An 18,576-nucleotide genomic window follows, 5' to 3' on the forward strand; every position below is an offset into this window, starting at 1 on the left:
AACAACACAAGGAACACTTGGAGCAGAAACATTGCTTAAAACATTGCTTTTTTTTACAAAGTTATGGCTAGACAAGGAGTGCCACAGGGTTCCTGCAAGCGGCTCAAAGGGCAGTCAATAGAAGTATATTAAAGGACACCTATTATGCAAAATCGATTTTTCTTTTAATCATGCTACAGCTGTATCCCCTCTTCTCATTTACTCTTTCAAAGTTGTATTTGGAGACAATTCATGCATGTTTAATCTAATTTAAATTTATTTTCTAAATGCCTACTGCCGATCATACCCTGTGTTCACCGCCACAGGTACACGCCCACTGCTCTGTACAATTTTATTTTCTCAATCAGTGATGGTATAGTCATTTTGGTATAAATGAAAAAAAATAAAATAAATCCGCTGCTTGCTAATGTGATATGAGGAGTTGCTGGTGTTACAGATCTGTTGGTGGCGATATGTCATCATGGGGCGATGTGGGCGTGCCTTGCAAGGACTCAGCTTTAATAAACCTAATATTTTGTTTAAACACTGTATCTGTGTTTCTTTTGAGTGCGTATCATTTTATTAAATCATTCCAGCTGTATCAATGAGGCACTGACTCGAAGAAACTGTCCGTGTGTCACAGACAGACAAACCTCTCACTGCTTTCCTTTAGTGTGTACAAGTATGTAAATCCACATCTCCACTTCAGACAGGATGCAAAAGAAGCCACATAAGAACGATTACATGTTATTTAGACATCGCTCCAGAGGACCTGGGACAGGTGTCTGCGCAGATGCCTGTGCATCTCTCTACAGAGGGAGGCTTTCTGTGGCGTGCGCGATATGAGCCATTTACACATTGGTCCTAAAAAATCCGTAACATCGACTCTGTTCGTGATGATGTTTACAGCCATGTCAGCTCCCATTGGGCACCACGTCTTTCTAAAGCAGCAGTCTGTGGATTATTTCTTCAATTAAGTCATTTTAGATGAATATTGAAATTTTAAATGTGTCAATAATAACATAATGACCCACTGGTGTCGTACGTTTTAATTATATAGTTGGCTCAAGGACAATATGTGATCTTTAAAGGTGCATTGTGTAACTTTTTTGGTTGGGAGTCCGTCATCTGCTTTTCTTCATCGAGATATTATTGCTTTGTTTAAAATGTTGTCTAGCTTCACAGAGACCAAACCAGACCAAGTTACAGGTCAGATCTGTGTCAGAATTCCTGTTTTTCTAGGTATTTTTGAGCAATAAAGCTACCTGTAATTGAATAAATACACAAACTGTTTAATGTCGTACTGTGGAACATTCCAGGCAGAGCAATGACATATCCATAGAAACAAGCAGTTGAAGGACCCTCAACCAAAAAAGTTTGCACCTTTACTATATAAATTTAAATCTGGAACAAGCTGGTTTGTGTCTCAAGTTGTAGTTGTGGTTCAGTTATGTTACTACTACTACTAGTACTACTACTACAACTACTACTATTGCACATTTGGGGTAGTAATTGCCAAAAACATTTTAAATCTAGTTTATTAACGGAATTTCAAGTTTAGTACTTATTACTCCACATGATAAACTAAGAGGGCCATTGTCTCATTCATATTGTGATAAAGCAATATGACTCAATTTAGAGTAAGTAACATTTTAATTATTCCCTCAAGTTGAAAATGCGTACTTCAAATATTTGTTTTGAGATAAGCGTATGCAGGAACCCTGTGTTAATATAAAGCGATATAGCAGGTTTATATCAAAGGCTTTTCAGTGGAGAGGACCGAACATCTGATCCAAAGACAAGACTGGCTCTGTTCAAATCCAATCTCTTTGTGCAAAATGCCGCATCTTACTCTATATATATCATCTAACTAATCTGAATACTCAATTACCAGCAACACGAATCTCCCAGCAACATCTTTAGAAATTTGTTAAAAAAAATATACATGGCTTTCCCGGCCGACTTTTCCCTTTGTCTAAAAAACTCTCACTTCAATATGCGTATGTACAATATATATAATAAAGATCTGTTAACCTGGAGAGCATGATTTCCCTGTGACCGGTTTCCTTTGGGACGACCCAGAGAAGTATCACGTGGATTGTCGGAGGAGGCGTCTCTGTGCACTTGGAATGGGCTAGTTTTATGAGAGCTAAGGCTATGTACAGGCCATGAGGACAGTCAGTGAACAACAGTGTGCTTCTATTCCCCACCACCAGGAGGCGCTGTGTGAGCTGGCTCAAACTGAAGACTGGTCCCACACCTGTAAGACAAAAACCAAACAAACAATGAATAAGTGAATTATCTTAAAATCTAATGTTGACCAGTTTTACATAATGTTTGTTTGTCCTAACAATTGCCCTTACGATAAGCTCCCGATTCTTATCATTGACACTAAAAAGGGAATCTCCTTGTTCATTTGTGGCTAACAATAAGAAAATGGTTTAACTTTGGTATAACGTTCCTCCATCTTGATGAAAATATAATCCACCCTCAAGAACATCTCTGGGCATTGGCAGAGGGATGGCACAATGTGCTAGCCTGATTCATCGGCCGGTTTCACTTCTTAGAATGTGGCTGACCTCTCAGTGTTAGAATTAGTTCACTTGACAGTAGACGGGTACTTTTTTCATTTAACCAATCACTGCTATTTGGTCGTGTCATATGTAATACGCCTCTAAAGGGGCTAAGTGGTATATTAAGCTTTTCCCAAATCCCAAGGAAGAGGGACAATAACGTTTTTCCCCTTGATAAAATTATCTTTATTATTCTCTTTACATTCTCTTTTTTCCGGTTTTAAATCATCGATCTCGGGAATTGTAGCCAACACAGAATGTATGGCTCTTCGCTGACTGGCTGGTACTCGAACTCGCACTTCCGGGGTTTTGGCAAACCGTCTAGTGTATTTCAATTCCTGACCTAGTCACGGAGGCACTAGGTGGAGCCAGTCTGGTTTAACAAAGTACAATTTCTATGTCAAGATTTTTGTGATTTTACTTTTATTTTAAGGTTATAAACATTCTTCAAATGCTGTGGCATATTAACCTGTTTCACACCAGACTGACGTGCAGCACTCTAAAGTGAATTCTATACATCAATCTGGAGTGGCTCTCGCTGAAAGTGATCTGCAGAGGCGTCATGAGGAAGAATTTAATTGCAGAAATGTAATCTTTTGATTTTTAAACCAAGCACAGACATCTTTCCTGTCCACAAATGTACAAAGCGCTTCAATCTGCACATTAAAAAAAGAAAAAAAAAATGCTAAAATGGGCTGAAGTCCATTCATCCGTGTTGCCATTTCAGTTCTGGTTGATTTGGGCTTCTGCCCAAACCACAAAGCTTCCTGCGATTGGACTGAACCACTGGTGGCCCAGGCAATCTCAACAGGATTCTCTGGATGTTTGTGAGCTCATAAATGTTCTGAGAATTCATCTTGCCGGTCAGGTTTGTGGAATCTAAAATCCTAAGTAAAATCTCCGTCATCACCATGTTGCCACTCACCTTGTTGACCGGGGCCAGTTGTGTGCGCACTGATCCAGCGTGCAGTCTGGTGCTCTCCCCAAAGCGCCCTGGGGACCTCTCTCTGCGGCTGTCCAGCACCCTGCCTGGGCTCTTCTCCCTCTCCAAGGGCCGTGCTGGAGACTTGTCCCGCCTGAACTCGGTGCGTCCCTCCCTGTAGCGGTGAGGGGTGCTGGGCTCGCGGTGCAGCCCCTCGTGGCTCCCCGGACCGGAGGAAAGGCGTTTGGTGATGTGCTCCGTGTATGTGGGAGGCCCTCGCTTACTGGGACTCCTGCAGAGAAACAGTGGGAGACTTTAGATATATTTTGCTGTGAGTTTGACGACTGACAAGAATGACAGACATGAAATTCAATGTACTGGGGTTGAATGAAAATCTGTTATGTAAAAGTCTTCTGTAGAGAACAAAATAGGCTATCTCCACTGGGTTTTGCAAAGGGATTTTCAAAGGGATGTGATGCCTCATTTATTACTTATACTATAGCAATTTATATTTGAGTAATCTCTCAAAGTTTAATGCTTCTGGATATGAACTGAAATTATTATTATCATCAGATTTTTTTCCCCTCAAAAATCTGATGATAGCTAAATATTTTTGATACCAACTTCATTCAAATAGAGAATATGCATAAGTATTCCTGACCCTCTGCTGGAGCCGGTCCGCTGCAGCTCCCCGCTCTCCCGCACCAGGCTGCCCTTACAGCAGATCACCCTCAGCTTGTTCTGGTACGAAGAGGCCAGGTAGATGGCCCCAGAGGAGATGGCAGGGCCCAGGTAGCGCGGGTTTGGGATGTCCAGGTGAGCCAGCACTGTGGGACTGAACGAAACAACAGCTTTATTGTTATTTAGGATTTACTGATATTTGTAATTTGTATTTCAAGTTTCTGTTTTATCAGACAATATTTAATGAATTTGATCTGAAAAATACATCTAGCCTACAAGTCCATTCAGAATGTGATAGAATATTATTATAACCAAATACTGAGTGCATAAAATTGAACATACTTTTCAGAAACCTGACATTTCTGTTTAAAATATCACTTTTTAAATTGATCTTATAAAGGACTATAATTTATGTTTAATTTTTGGTTTTCCAGTATCTGTAAGCCATAATCATAAAAAATATTTCACTCTATGTATCATGAGTCTATATAATATATGAGTTTGACTTCCTGAAATGAGTGACAAAAACTATTGAACTTTTTCATGATATTCTAATTATTTGAGAAGGACTAGTATGTCTATGTGAAAGTGTGAACGTTTCACAGCTACAAAGAACATGTTTTGAATGGGGATGGGCCAGTGTGCAGTTTAATATGATTATTTTATTCATTCAGAAAAATGAAGGTCCTGCCTCATTTCTAATACTCTTACCCAAGACTGGAGTGTCCCTGGACCTCGATCACATCCAAAGAGTTGAAGTACGTCACAAACAGATACGGCTCTCTGTAGGCTGCAACACAGTAGTTTTAGTTTGAGTTTACATTATGGTCTACAGAGCGAGGCAGTAATGACTATTGCCAATCAGCAGTATGCTATGGACTTTGGTTTTGGCTGTATCTGTATTCTATTTGGGAAAAGGACATCATCTCATTGTACAATCTACAGTAAATAGCAAACAGATTTTTTTATTTACCGAATGACAGTGGCACTCGGCTCCATTTGATCTCCTCAGTGCGGCTTCTGCGACCGTAAGAGTCCACAAACAAACCAAACTCTGCAAATACAAACAAGACACTCATTTTTATTCATAAGTCACTTTATTTCCAATTGAGCGTTACTAAACTAAGCACACTTTTTGTAAGCCATTATTGATTCTTAAAGGTGCATTATGTAACTTTTTGGTTGAGGGTCTGTCAACTGCTTGTTTCTATGGATATGGAAGTGCTCTGCCTGGAATGTTCAACAGTATGACATTAAACAGCTCTACCTTACATTTATTCAATTACAGATGACTTGAAAATCAGGCATTCTGATTGTGAGTGGAGTAACCTCTCCACAGATCTGACCTGTAACTAATCTGGTTTGCTCTCTACAAAGAAGAAAGGTTTAGTACCATACTGTAAAACATTTCAGACAAAACCAGTAACCTCTCCTTGGAAGTATTTGGCAAACCCTCCACCAGAAAAGTTACACAGTGCACCTCTGAATAGTTAGCGTCAAAAAATGTTAAATAGGACCTATCAAAGCTGCATCAGAACTGAAGAAGCTACTTGAATGAATGGCAAAAATGTCAATGCTTAAGGTTTCATTCACAAAGCCAAAGCTAAGATGTGTTGTCACGGTGACGGACCATGAAAGCAGAGCAGGTACTCCTCCTTCTGCAGGCTGCTGGCCACCTGCAGGATGGAGATGGGGAAGCTGTGAGTGGAGGCAGCGAACACCGCCGAGGCTAGAGACACATCGTTCTTGTCCAAGAAGTCTGAAATGAGCACACGACACTGGGATAAACACTATGTCTGAAATCAAATAATTTAATCATTTAAACATTTTACAAAACAGCAGCAAAAGGGGAATTAAACAGGCAACACCACGTACAGAGGCCCCCCTAGTGGTAAGTAAGAGAGTGTGCTTGCAGTAGCCTATGTAGTAAATATTAATGCCATCCATAGACCCATAAGTCAGTTTTCTTCTGCTAACTCAGCATTGGTTGTGAGAAAATACAGTCTAGACATGTTTATCTCTGAGACAGAATTGGCTTTGAAAACTTTATTTCGCCCACTCTTGTTTTTCAGGTTTAGTCTGAATACATTAACGCTAAGTTCATGCTTGAAGTTGGTGTAAACTTACTGGCAAAGCAAATGTTTCTGAATATTGCTGGTTTCAGTCCTTCTAATGTTTGACTTATGTAACAAATGTACAAAATATATAGTCTCTGGGGAACTAGCTATAATCAGTCCACTATATTTCTCTGCAAGTTGTCTCTAAAATGGTGCTCCACTTTGAAAACTAGACTGTAAACGGTGCAGATTTGAGAGAACATTGTTTGAGAATGACCCCATGTTTCGTTGGTGTTTTGGGCCTGGATGTTTTATGGAGTGTGCTGGTCTCACCCTCCAGAACAAACTGCTTCATCTCGATCTCGTAAAACTTGTTGGTGCCGATGATGATGCTGTAGGACGTCAGATGGATGCAGCTGCACGGCTCCAGTGTCTCGATTTCCTGTGAGCAATGATACACACAGAGAGGACTGAGAAATAAGGAACTTAAAATGGAACTAAACACTAAATCCACTTTTTTCACTGCTAAACTGTGTATATGGTGTTAATATGCAGTTGCAGTAGTTGGTAACATCACAGAAGACTGCCAGGTGTTTCTGGCTTTGCAAACACCAGGCTGCAGGGGAGGAGCTTGAAGTGTGTATACCTGTTCAACCAATCATACTGTTTCTTCTATCCCCTGACCCCTGACCCCTGACCCTAATCTTTCACTCTAGTGTTTAGTCCTCCCACTACTGCCCAGTTTAGCAGCTTTATTTAAATGTTGTGGGTGAAGTTTATTTATTTATTTATTTATGGCTTTGGTCCCACTTCATAGAACACCTATCATGTTTTTCATGTATTTAATAAACTATAACAGAAATAGAATACAATTTTACATTTTGTCCATTGTAAACTGTGATATTGATCTAATCTTCAGGCTTAGGCTTGTAAAAAAAAGCCATGAGATTCTGAACCCTCTCTTTGTTATAATATAGAGCAGTTGGCGAGGGTAAGGGATAGGTGAATACAGGAATTTTCTGAGCACTCCAGCCTCAGATAAACAACAATATAAAAATAAGTAACAGTAAGATAATAAAGAGGGAACACTATTATAACTTTATATATAAGATTTTCAAAATGCATTACATCTGATAGTGCTAAGCCATGTCCTTAACCATGACAGAAATGTCTTGCCCAACAACACAACATCAGTATGCTATGCTGAGAGCTGAGGTCTAATCAGGACTCTTGAAGTTGAGCTGATGCTTTTATCACAAATTTATACTGTACATCATACAATCACATTATTATACTACTGTGTCTGTATATTTATAATTGTGAGGACAAACCTGATGCCAAAAGGCAGAATTTCACTGTAACAAACAATAATAGAGGGAAGCTAGTTTCATAGTGGGTTTCAAATGACTTCATAAAAGAGGTCCAAACGTAGGGTTAGGAGACTACAAGAACTATACAGCTAAACTGCTAAAATATGAATCACTGAAAGGAAAAAAAAAAGTTTGGAAATCACTTACAAAAAGTAGAGTACATCATAGCACTCATTCTGTACGTGAAACAGACTGTCCGAAATGGTCTATCAGAAAACATACATATTTTAAACTGGCGACAGAAAAGGTTATTTTGTACAATGATTTTTTTGTTACATAACTGCAGCGTGTGAGGTTAGAAGGGATTTGAAGAAGATAGTTTAACATTTAGAGTGAGTTATAAGAATCAGTTGACTCTTTGAGACAGAAAAATCAATACTGAGATGCTGTCTGAAAGGCACAAGTTTAAGGTCAGCTTTTTAAATCTGTGTGGTTTCAAAGAGTTTCTTACTATAGACTCCTCAAAAGACAGGACTGAAAAGATAGAACACTGCTATCAGATCAAGTCAATGTCAAAATGCCATTTCAGAAACTATCAGTACATTGTATGGACTGAAATTTTCTGCCAAAATATTATACTAATATCATATTACATATATACATATTTTTTAAAGGGCCCATGTTAACTTAAGGTCAGATCTATGTTATAATGTTGTTTCCTCACCAAAAAGTTCTTCTCTCAAACGGAAAACAATCTGTTCCACATTGTGATGTCATGTGGTAATACAGGAAGTACTCCACTTCTTTTTTCCACACACTTTCACTAGAACAATTTGAGTCATTTCTGAAATTGCCAACCTCTACTAAAAAGAAGGTAAAAGGTAGCTGTTAATTTGAATATGACCACACCATGACATCACAAGGTGGAACAGACCATTTTGAGCTTTGGAGTTGTAGACAGACTAATAATGCAGGATTACTAAAATATGTGTGATTGAAAAACACAACTCTGTGGGTATATTTTGATGAGGTAATAACATTCTAACATGACTTAAAACTCACAGGGCCTTTAAATGAAAGGACATAACAAACACTGTCCAATCTGTTTTGACACTAATTTACCAAGGCTTTCATATAATTGTTTTTAGCAACTCAACTAGCTGACAATATTACTATAAGTGTTGTTATAATTAGTACAATTATGTTAGTACAGTGGATTCAGACCCTCATTAAATCTTTCAACTTTATTATGGCGTAGCTAGAAATGAAATTGTATTAAGTTAATTTAATTATTCAAATTCAACAAGGATCACCCAATACCAGGAAATTAAATGCAGAACTTTTGAATGCTTTACAAAAACATGAAAAAATACACCTACAAAACCTACAAATTCACAAAGTCCATGGTAAATACCTTTCGGATGCAGTACTTGTTGAGATTGTCATTGTAGCGCAGGATGGTGATTTTGTTGGGCATGGCGGCACATATACATGACCCATTGTCTACCTGTGAATCAAACAACACAGCTAATCATTATAAAGTCAACAGTAGTGGATGAAGTACTCCATTTTGTTACTTAATTAAAAGTACCGATACAAAGGTAAAGTATCACATGAAAAAATCGACTTAAGTCAAAGTATTAAAGTACCTGTTTAAAAAAGTAGTTTAGGAGTAAAAAGTAAAAGTACTTGTTAAAATGTAGTGATATTGATTAAAAATGATAGCAACTAATCAATTAATAATAATGAATACATTTTTCTTATGAATTTTGTATCGCTCAAAGCCAAAGTTGGAATAAGAAAGTCAACATGACAAACACGGCAAAATAACGCCTACAATAATTTGAAAAGTACTTTTTACTTTTCAGTCTAGTTACAAAAATGTAGTGAAGTAGAGAGTACAGATACTTGCACTCAAATGTAGTGAAGTAAAAGTGAAAAGTATCCACAGAAAAATGTAACTAAAGGTGCATTGTGTAACTTTATGTAGTTTTTCTGGTGGAGGGTGCGTCAAATGCTTTTCTCCATGGAGACATTATTGCCTGGTCTGGAATGTTTCACAAATGTAGTTAATACAATTAACTGAGATTCAGGAGCAGGACCACGCCTCAGCCACCCTCTCCTCTCACCAGCGAACCACAACTCACCTCGACCATCCCCTTTAATTTCCCAGAAGCCTATATGTAGCAGCCTTTCCCATCACCCCAGTTTGTCTCAGCTAACTTGATCTCACCCTCCCATCCCCTATTTTGTCTTTCAGTCATAAGACCCCTATAAGCGGGGTCCCGTTCCGGCTGGGCCAATTGTAGATTGAGACGGAGCCCCCACCCATAGTCTCAACCCAGCCATCTCTGCCTCACTTCGTACATTATCAATAAACTTCTTCGCACTATGTCGTTGTTGGCGTGGTCCTCGCTAGTGAATATAGTATTAAACCTTTCTATCATCATGGAGACCAAACCAAGTTAAAGGTCAGATCTGTGGAGAGGCTACCCCGCTTATTGTCAGAATCACTGTTTTTCTAGGTATTTTAGAGTTATAAAATAAAAACTGTAACTGAATAAATGTAAGGGAGAGCAATGTCACATCCACAGAAACAAGCAGGTAATGGACCCTCCACCAGAAAATTTACACACTGCACCTTTAAGATTCGACTTAAGTCAGTACTCTGTTACCTTCAACCACTGAACGTCAACAGACTTATACACAGTATCAACAGTATCCTGGCTTACCCTCCCAGCAGCAAACAGGTGGCAGCCTTTGACAGTCTCAAAGATGTAGGGGCTGAGCTCAGACTGACTGGGCAGGTGCGACTGAGACAGGGACTGCTTCACACGTTTGATCTCCACCAAACACAGGGCTCTCTCGTCTCCTGAAAGACAACACAATTTGTTTAGTTATGGATTGCTCAAGATGCATTATAAAAATCAACCATGAAATATCTGCAAAGCAGGGAATCATTACCACATATTCTGGGTTTGCTCCAAATTAAAAATCTATTGGAGTGAAATCCACACAAGATTAAATTTGGAGTGAACACAACATTTGATTCTGAAATTCTGTATTTAGGTTGGGTTATTTTCTTGGACCGGAAAAGTGATTACAAGCTAAGAATATTACATAAAATGGCCAATCCTGCCTTTACTGGATGGCTGGATTCATATAAGATTTGAAATATTTAAGATGGAAAAGCTAACTTACACAATAAACATCCAAAGAAACGAATTTTATTGTCTTTGTAACACGTGGATCAGGTATATCGCCCCAATTAGAACAGATTTCTTGTAACTTCCCAATTTCTTATGAAGAATTGTTTTATTATTATTTTACAGTACATAGCACTATATTTTTGGTTGCATTTTTGCAACCACTGTTCTTGTAAATGGTTTAGTTTTTTTTTTTTTTTTACTTTTTTCTTTCTATTTTTAACAGAAAAAAATGAGAAAGACAGCAGATTTGGACTGGAGTTTTTCTTAAATATAAGTTGAAAATTTTTAACTTCATATTGATATTTTTATTTACACTGATGCAACATTTTAGCCATGTTTGGGACCTACACAAAGCGGGGAGTCTGACAATTAACTGAGTATCTCTCCTCATTCTCAACCACATGTGTATTCTCTGTGGTTACAGACAGTATCACATAAGAAAATATTTGGTTTTCCAAGTTCCACCAGATATACCCCAGGTCTGAACTGGGCCTAAGGCGGATAATCTCACTTTCAGATATCAATATTCATTTCAGTAGTTTTTAACAGTAAAGATGTATTAACTTGTGGGGTGTTTTGATTAGTATTTGATTCATCAGAATTACAATACATCTCATTTCAAGCTTTATTTGCCAGTGGGCATTTGGAAACTCATTTTCTTATTTGAAGCTAAATAATAATCATAAATGTCTATGTAGTCTAATCAAAGTAACTCAAATCCAATTTCATTTTAACAATGGCTAGATGCAGCTATTGTTTTTTTTGCAGTGTATGGCTACATCTTGAAAACAGTTATTCTTGTTAAAGTTATTATATCTTTGTTTTGGCCCAACTATCTCAGCATAATAATGTTCTGCTTAATAAAATAAAGATTAAATAAAAACAATGAACATTAAAAGAAGCACAAAAGCACATGACATCTGACCAACAATCATGAGCAGTTTCTCCAGCTCTTTGACCACATGGATCTGGAAGACGGAGCCCAGGCCGGGAATGTGGGTCAGGGAGTTCTTAATGACGTTGAGAGCGTACAGTCCCTCTTCCGATCCCACAAGGACAATCTGAAAAAACATCCCAAAAATGGAGAGAAGAAAGAACAAATGATTCTGCTGAACACAATGTGGTGAGAGCAGGTCCTGGCTGTGAGCCCCGAGCAGCCCATAGATGTCTGTTAGATGATGAGTAGGACTGAAATCTGACAAAACAGCACGCACGTCATTGAGATATTTACAGATTCAAAACAGGCTCATGTCTTGTTTTAGTTTGAAATAAATGCATTGTGAATAAATGATTTTTTATAGCACCCACATATTAGAGCTGGCTCTCCAAGCTAGCACTGCATGTATTTTTTTTAAATATCCTTTTTTGTCAGAACAGCTTGGATTGAGTGATGTGACATTTAAGAAATAATTGCCGGTGTATCGTTTATTCAGACATCAAGTGGTAATAAAATATTGCCCCCGTATATTGGTCTATCTCATGGCTGAACACATGTAACTACTGCCTGCTTGTCTCCATGGAAATGTATTGCTTTATCTGGAATGTTCCACATGTATTAAATGTATGTATATCCATGGAGACAGCCAGATGAAGCAACCAGGCCAAGTTACAGGTCAGATCTGTGAAGAGGGGGGTCACAGTGAAATAGCATGTTTTTCAAGGGATTTATTTTAACAATGAAACACCTATTAATGGAATAAACGCATGATAGGTAAGTTTAATGCCATGCTGTGGAACATTCCAGCCAATGCAATAACATATTTCTGGAAACAAGCTGGTGGCAGACCTTCCGCAATAAAAGTTAGATATTGCAAACCTTTATTAACACAATATAATGTCGTACATTAATAATAATGAGCATGAAGTGGGCGGACGTCTATATTTCTTTCGTCGTACCTGATCAGTGAGAGGGAGGGTGCAGTTAATGTCCAGTCTGTCGTCTCCTTCCAGCTTCAGTAGAGAGTTCCCCAAGAGCTTCTGGAAATGAAAGGTCACAAAGAAAGGTCAAAGGGGAAAGGTGAGTGGGGTCGTGACTTGAAGGTAATCCCAGAGCTCAAAGGGGGACAGGAGGGTCTGACAGAGCTGGAACCAAGTCAAGCTTTAATAAGGCAAGATGAATATGTAAAATGCATCTTCATTTGTTGGGTCATTTTGACATTTTCTTCTTTCTTCTTCTATAAATTACAACACATCATAATTGAAGCAGTTTTCATTATATTTTGTTCTTTTGATTTTGAGCAGATGACTTGAGTCCGAGCGTCAGCAGGGGATTATGGGGCATTTGGGGTAAGAAAAGTACACCAAAACTGTCAGTTCTAACAGTGTCAATGCAGAATTCGAAGTCACAACTATTTGGTGAACAGTGACAAACCAGGATAGAACACAGATGTTTTGACAATACATTTAAACTACCCTAAATCAAAAGAAATGTGTGAGGTGGCATGCAGCAGACAGATGGAGCATGTGCAGTGAGAGAGCAGCCACATCTTGTTTATTTTTTACCTTGACCAGAGGAGACAGAGGCAGTGGTCTTTGGAACACAGCAGTGGCCTGTTAATTCAATGAGACCCAATGAGGTGATCCGAATGAGCAAATTAATAAAACATGCCCATATATGGACAAACAATGGCGTAGGATGGCAAAGCAACAGACAGCAGCGAGAGAGAAGAGAGAGTACAATTAATGACATGAAAGAGGTAGCACGCATAATCTGATTGAACTTGGATGGTTTTGACTTGACCGTGAATATTTAAAGGTACATTGGGTAACTTTTCTGGGGGGAGGGTCCGTCAAATGCTTTTCTCCATGGAGATGTTATTACTTTGTCTGGAATGTTTCAGACCAGACCAGACCAAGTTATAAGTTACAAGTTCATATCTGTGGAGAGGCAACCCCTCTGTTTCATGTCATACAGTCCCTGAAAAAAGTCTTTAAATTAAAAAATTAATCGATTGGTTTTAGAAATGTCTCATATGAAAGCTAAAACCCTCCAAAATTATGCTCAATATACTAAAATAAATTTGCTTCACTGAAGAAAGATTGATCATTTAATGAACACAGAAAGGTCAGATTTTGGCAAGACAAAAGTTTTGTCGCCTACAGAAAATTGAACAAATAATTTACTTCAAATACAAAAATATGTTGCATAATGTCAGTGAATTAAGTACTGGTGCTGTGAGATCTATATTTAATATCTTGTATGACTTCCATGAGCTTGAAGGACTGCATCCATGCGGTTCCACAATGATTCATACAATTTGTTGAAGTCATCAGGAATAGCAAAGAAAGCAGTCTTACATGCCTCCCAGAGTTCATCAAGGTTCTTTGGTTTTGCCTTCCATGCTTCCTCTTTCATTCTACCCCAGACATGCTCAATGATGTTCATGTCTGGTGACTGGGCTGGCCAGTCCTGGAGCACCTTGATCTTCTTCGCCTTGAGAAACTCTGATGTAGAGATAGAAGTATGCGATGGAGCACCATCCTGCTGCAAAATTTGACCCCTTTTATGGTTGGGAATGTAAGAGGTAGCTAATACATCTTGATATTTTAGGCTATTGATATTGCCTTCCACCCTGCAAATGTCTCGCACACCCCCATACTGGATGTAACCCCAGACCATGATTTTTCCGCCACCAAACTTAACCGTTTTCTGGGTGAATCTTGGATCCATGCGGGCTCCAGTAGGTCTCCTGCAATATTTGCGGAGGCTGTGATGTAATTCAACCGAGGATTCATCTGAGCAATCCACCTTCTGCCACTTTTCCAGTGTCCATCCTTTTAGCAGGCTGTGGGCCTTGGCAAATGCCACACGGTTTTTTAATTGCCTTTTGTTTAGTGCTGGTTTCTGTGCACTGATTCGACCATGGAGGCCATTTCGAGACAGAATTCTACAAACTGTTCTGGTTGACACAGGGACTTGAGGTGACCAGGCCTGGTGGAGCTCTGCTGCAGTGGAAAAGGGGCTGGCCTTGGATTTTTAAATCAACGAACGGTCCTCCCGAGCAGTTGTCTTGTGGGGTCTGCCGGACCTGGGCTTGTCAAAAACATCTCCAGTCATTTCAGATCTTTTTCTTGTTCTTTGTACTTGACGCTGAGACACATTGAAGGTGTCAGCCACCTCAGCAGTGGATCTGGTCTTCAGTCTCTTGATAATTAATGCTTTGGTCTCAGGGTGGATCTTAGGCATGTTGTCAGAGGTCAAGTTGCAGTTGATGTGAAGGTCTGGTGTGCTGGGATTCTTTTTATACACACCCACTAACTGATTGATCAGTAACTGATCACAGGTGAGGCTGTAATCTAGGATTGGGTGCATCATATGACAAGGCAACAAGACTTATGTCTTGTCAAAATCTGACCTTTCTGTGTTCATTAAATGATCAATCTTTCTTCAGTGAAGCAAATTTATTTTAGTATATTGAGCATAATTTGGGAGGGTTTTAGCTTTCATATGAGACATTTCTAAAACCAATCGATTAATTTAAAGTCAGGTTATAAGCTTTTGTTTCTACAAAATGGATAAGCGACAAGACTTTTGTCAGGGACTGTACTGTGGAAAATTCCAGACAGAGCAATGACAAATTCATAGAAACAAGCAGGTGACAGACCCTCCAGCAGAAAAGTTACACAATGCATCTTTAAAAATATGTTTTTTTGCTCTTCAACTTCAACGATATTGGTGGTTTTCAGATTCTAAATGTTATACTTCAGTTTTTCATATTCATTAAATAATATTTTCGTTAGAAATATCAAAATTTGCAAATGTTGAACCTCATCATTTCTACTGGTGATCAAACTTGACCCTTGACATTACTATATAACAACAAAACTAATAACATTTGTAATTTTAGCTGAGACTAATATCTATTAAAGGTGCACTGTGTAACTTTTTGATTGGGGGTTTGCCACCTGCTTGTTTCTATGGATATGTCATTGCTCTGCCTGAAATGTTCCACAGTATGACATCAAACAGCTCTACCTTACATTTATTCCATTACAGACAGTCCTGTAGCTCAAAAATACCTAGAAAAACAGTCTTTCTGACTCTGAGTGGGGTTGCCTCTCCATAGATCTGACCTGTAACTTGGTCTGGTTTGGTCTCCATGAAGATAGAAAGGTTAAAAGTCACACTGTGAAATATTTCTGACAAAGCAATAACATTTCCATGGAGAAAAGCATTTGATGAACCCTCCACAAGAAAACCTGCACAATGCACCTTTAAATATGATTGGCCAAGAGAATGTTGAGATGTCATCTGAAACCCAGCAATAGTCATGGTCCTACTTCTTGTAAAAATATAAGAGAAAATTTCTGTAGTGAACAATTAGTAAGTGTAATTTGTTTTTGCTTTAATTTACAGGCAGTACATCAGTAAATGTTTGTATTATGATTATGATTAAATACTCACTGCGTCAGCCTCTGCCTTCTCTCTGGAGGCTCTTCCACTGGCCACCACAGACTCCATCACTGCCACCCAGCGCTGTTTGTCTGGGAAACTGGGGGCCATGAAGTACACTGCCTGTCCCGGCCAGCAGGGGGTGTGGCAGCGAGACTCCAGCTTCAGAACATAAGGAACATCTGACAAACAAAAGATTCTGATCTCAGTTCATCTATTTTTTTATTATAATGCAAGTTATGTGAATAATGGAAGCAGGTTTTCAGTCAAATCACAAACCAAAACAATTTATTTTCCTAACATAAGCACCTCTATATCTTCTCTGATTCTCCAAAATGCTAATGAACTAACTCCAAACCTAAAGTCTTACCTGACTTTGCTGTATTGGGAAGCTCTGAGGCTCCCACAGCTCCATGGACCATCACTTCTCCATCACACAGACACAGGTCAAACTCCTCCAGTGGCTTCACCGCATCTGAAATGTATTCAATAATAAAATGTTTGTTAGGGCATAAGAACTATAAAAAGAATATTGCACTGATAAATGTGTATAACCTTCTCTAGGCTCAATGTCGTAGATAGAAATTTTAGTGCCATCCAGGATCACATATTTCCTCTCCCAGCCCTGACCTCGTTTTCCGTTCCTGTAAAATGAATTGAAAATATTCATAAATAAATTTCATTTTAAAATTTGTGACTGTAATAGGTATGACTTTTACCAGGCAGCTGACCTAAAATGTACACAGTAAGTACCCAAATAATAAATCAAACTCTAAAATCAGGATAAGATCTGCTTAACTAAACACCAGAAGAAAAAAAAATGTTACTATAAAAACATGTTACCGTAAAAACAAAAAAAAACAAAAAAAAAAAAAGCAAAAAAAAAAAAAAACAGTGGAGATCGATGCAGTCTTTTTTTCTATAAGGCCGATATGGCTAGACATTGTTTGGGTGTGGTTCTGACCTGGGCAATTTCATCCACCCCTCCAGGTGCATGTGTCCCCCGGCTTCTTTAAGTTGCGGGCATGGAGAGCTGCCCTTGTCCCGACTGGGGCCATCCGACAGGTGCAGGGAGCAGTCACTGGACATCCCACAGGTGGCAGGGAGGCAGGGGGAGCACTTTGGATGGCACAACGCATGGCATTCTACAAGAGGGAAAACTTTAAATGAGTAAAACAAACAAAGGGGAGCTAATTCTTAAATGTCTTATATTATGTCATACTAGATGTTGTTCCACATCTATTTGTCTCTCACAGTCCCATTTGAATGGTTAAATTGAGTGTCAGATGCCTTTTATTAACACCAGTGAGGAGTAAATCATTCTCACTGTGAGGTTAAGTACAGTTTGTCTTGCCCCAGTACAGATATGTTGTAAAAGCAGTTCTTAGAGACAAAATTAGACTATGCTGTCTGCATGTAATTCTATAATATTTTTATCTTCCATGAACCAGGCTGGTGCGCTGTCAGCATGCTAGTTGTTAGTGTTAGCATTAAAGTGACAGCAAAACTAAGTTGACAGCTGTGGAAAGTGCACACAAACTCATTGCAAAATAATTAGAATGCTAGGGATACATAAGGAAAGTGAAGAATAAGTGGGTGGCGGCAAAATTTTAAATCAACTACTTCTGTTTGTCACGTGTTTAAGACAGAAAAATATCAGACACGTTTTGTTTTTTGAGATGTCTTTATGTTTATGTTTTTTGAGAAGTCTTTATGTTTCCCATTTAATATGGGAGCTTTTAGAGGTAACAAATATAGATACTAAATATTTTGGAATTACATCCAGCAGAATTAACATCTAGACAAGTAGGATGAAACTGCTAGAATGAACTTTAGTGATCTAAAATGCGCATTACCGAGGCAGGTGGCGGCTTGGCGTCCGAAGTGAACAGTGTCCAAGCACACGGTGCATTTGGCGGCTCTCATGTTGAGCCCCACAGTGAAGCGGTGAGCCGTGTTGTTGTGGTGGACCCGCTCTCTGTCCCTGTCCCTCTGACTGTCTTTCAGGCGCCGGCTGTACTCTGGACACAACCAGGAAGTAATACATTTAACATTATAGCAGCTTTAATGTTACAATGTCTTCAAGTGAGTGGAAATAAGAGGTTGATTAGTAAAATGCATAACAAGCCACTGCCAAACAGGAATTGTGAGTGTGCATTGCTTCCACTGCTGTATCAAAAACGAGATTTATTCAGTCACATTATGTAGATGTTATAAACAACCCTGCAAACACGTTTTTCATACATGCTACACATGCAACAGTTTGAGGTAGGAAACAAATGTAACTGCATCAATAGCGACCTTGAGTTGAACCAAGTGTAATAGCTTTTTAGGTTTTAAAAGTTGCAATGCAGCCTACATCAATTTTACGTGCTTGTGAGCAGAAAACAATCTGCAAATCAGGTTTACCAAGCTTCAGCAAATTATATATAAAAAGCTTCAGATTTCTTAAA

General features: G+C 38.8%; 1 protein-coding gene across 1 annotated transcript in view; it reads right to left on the reverse strand.

Annotated features, from left to right (window-relative positions):
* Window positions 1–2,215: 2,215 nt before the first annotated feature.
* LOC110163324 (citron Rho-interacting kinase) overlaps window positions 2,216–18,576 on the reverse strand; it is a 65,780-nt gene continuing 49,419 nt past the window's right edge. The window contains exons 24-40 of the mRNA XM_055161495.1: window positions 17,980–18,144; window positions 17,088–17,268; window positions 16,679–16,767; window positions 16,494–16,598; window positions 16,139–16,305; window positions 13,234–13,281; window positions 12,628–12,708; window positions 11,657–11,792; window positions 10,255–10,394; window positions 8,937–9,029; window positions 6,546–6,654; window positions 5,786–5,914; window positions 5,129–5,209; window positions 4,867–4,945; window positions 4,136–4,309; window positions 3,478–3,763; window positions 2,216–2,239 (exon numbers count right to left, since the gene is read on the reverse strand). Coding sequence (XP_055017470.1) covers window positions 2,216–2,239; window positions 3,478–3,763; window positions 4,136–4,309; window positions 4,867–4,945; window positions 5,129–5,209; window positions 5,786–5,914; window positions 6,546–6,654; window positions 8,937–9,029; window positions 10,255–10,394; window positions 11,657–11,792; window positions 12,628–12,708; window positions 13,234–13,281; window positions 16,139–16,305; window positions 16,494–16,598; window positions 16,679–16,767; window positions 17,088–17,268; window positions 17,980–18,144 — 2,087 coding nt within the window. The remainder of the gene's footprint in view (window positions 2,240–3,477; window positions 3,764–4,135; window positions 4,310–4,866; window positions 4,946–5,128; window positions 5,210–5,785; window positions 5,915–6,545; window positions 6,655–8,936; window positions 9,030–10,254; window positions 10,395–11,656; window positions 11,793–12,627; window positions 12,709–13,233; window positions 13,282–16,138; window positions 16,306–16,493; window positions 16,599–16,678; window positions 16,768–17,087; window positions 17,269–17,979; window positions 18,145–18,576) is intronic.

Source organism: Boleophthalmus pectinirostris, unplaced genomic scaffold (assembly GCF_026225935.1).
Source record: "Boleophthalmus pectinirostris isolate CB_2022bp ecotype Guang Dong unplaced genomic scaffold, ASM2622593v1 HiC_scaffold_4, whole genome shotgun sequence".
Lineage (NCBI taxonomy): Eukaryota > Metazoa > Chordata > Actinopteri > Gobiiformes > Gobiidae > Boleophthalmus > Boleophthalmus pectinirostris.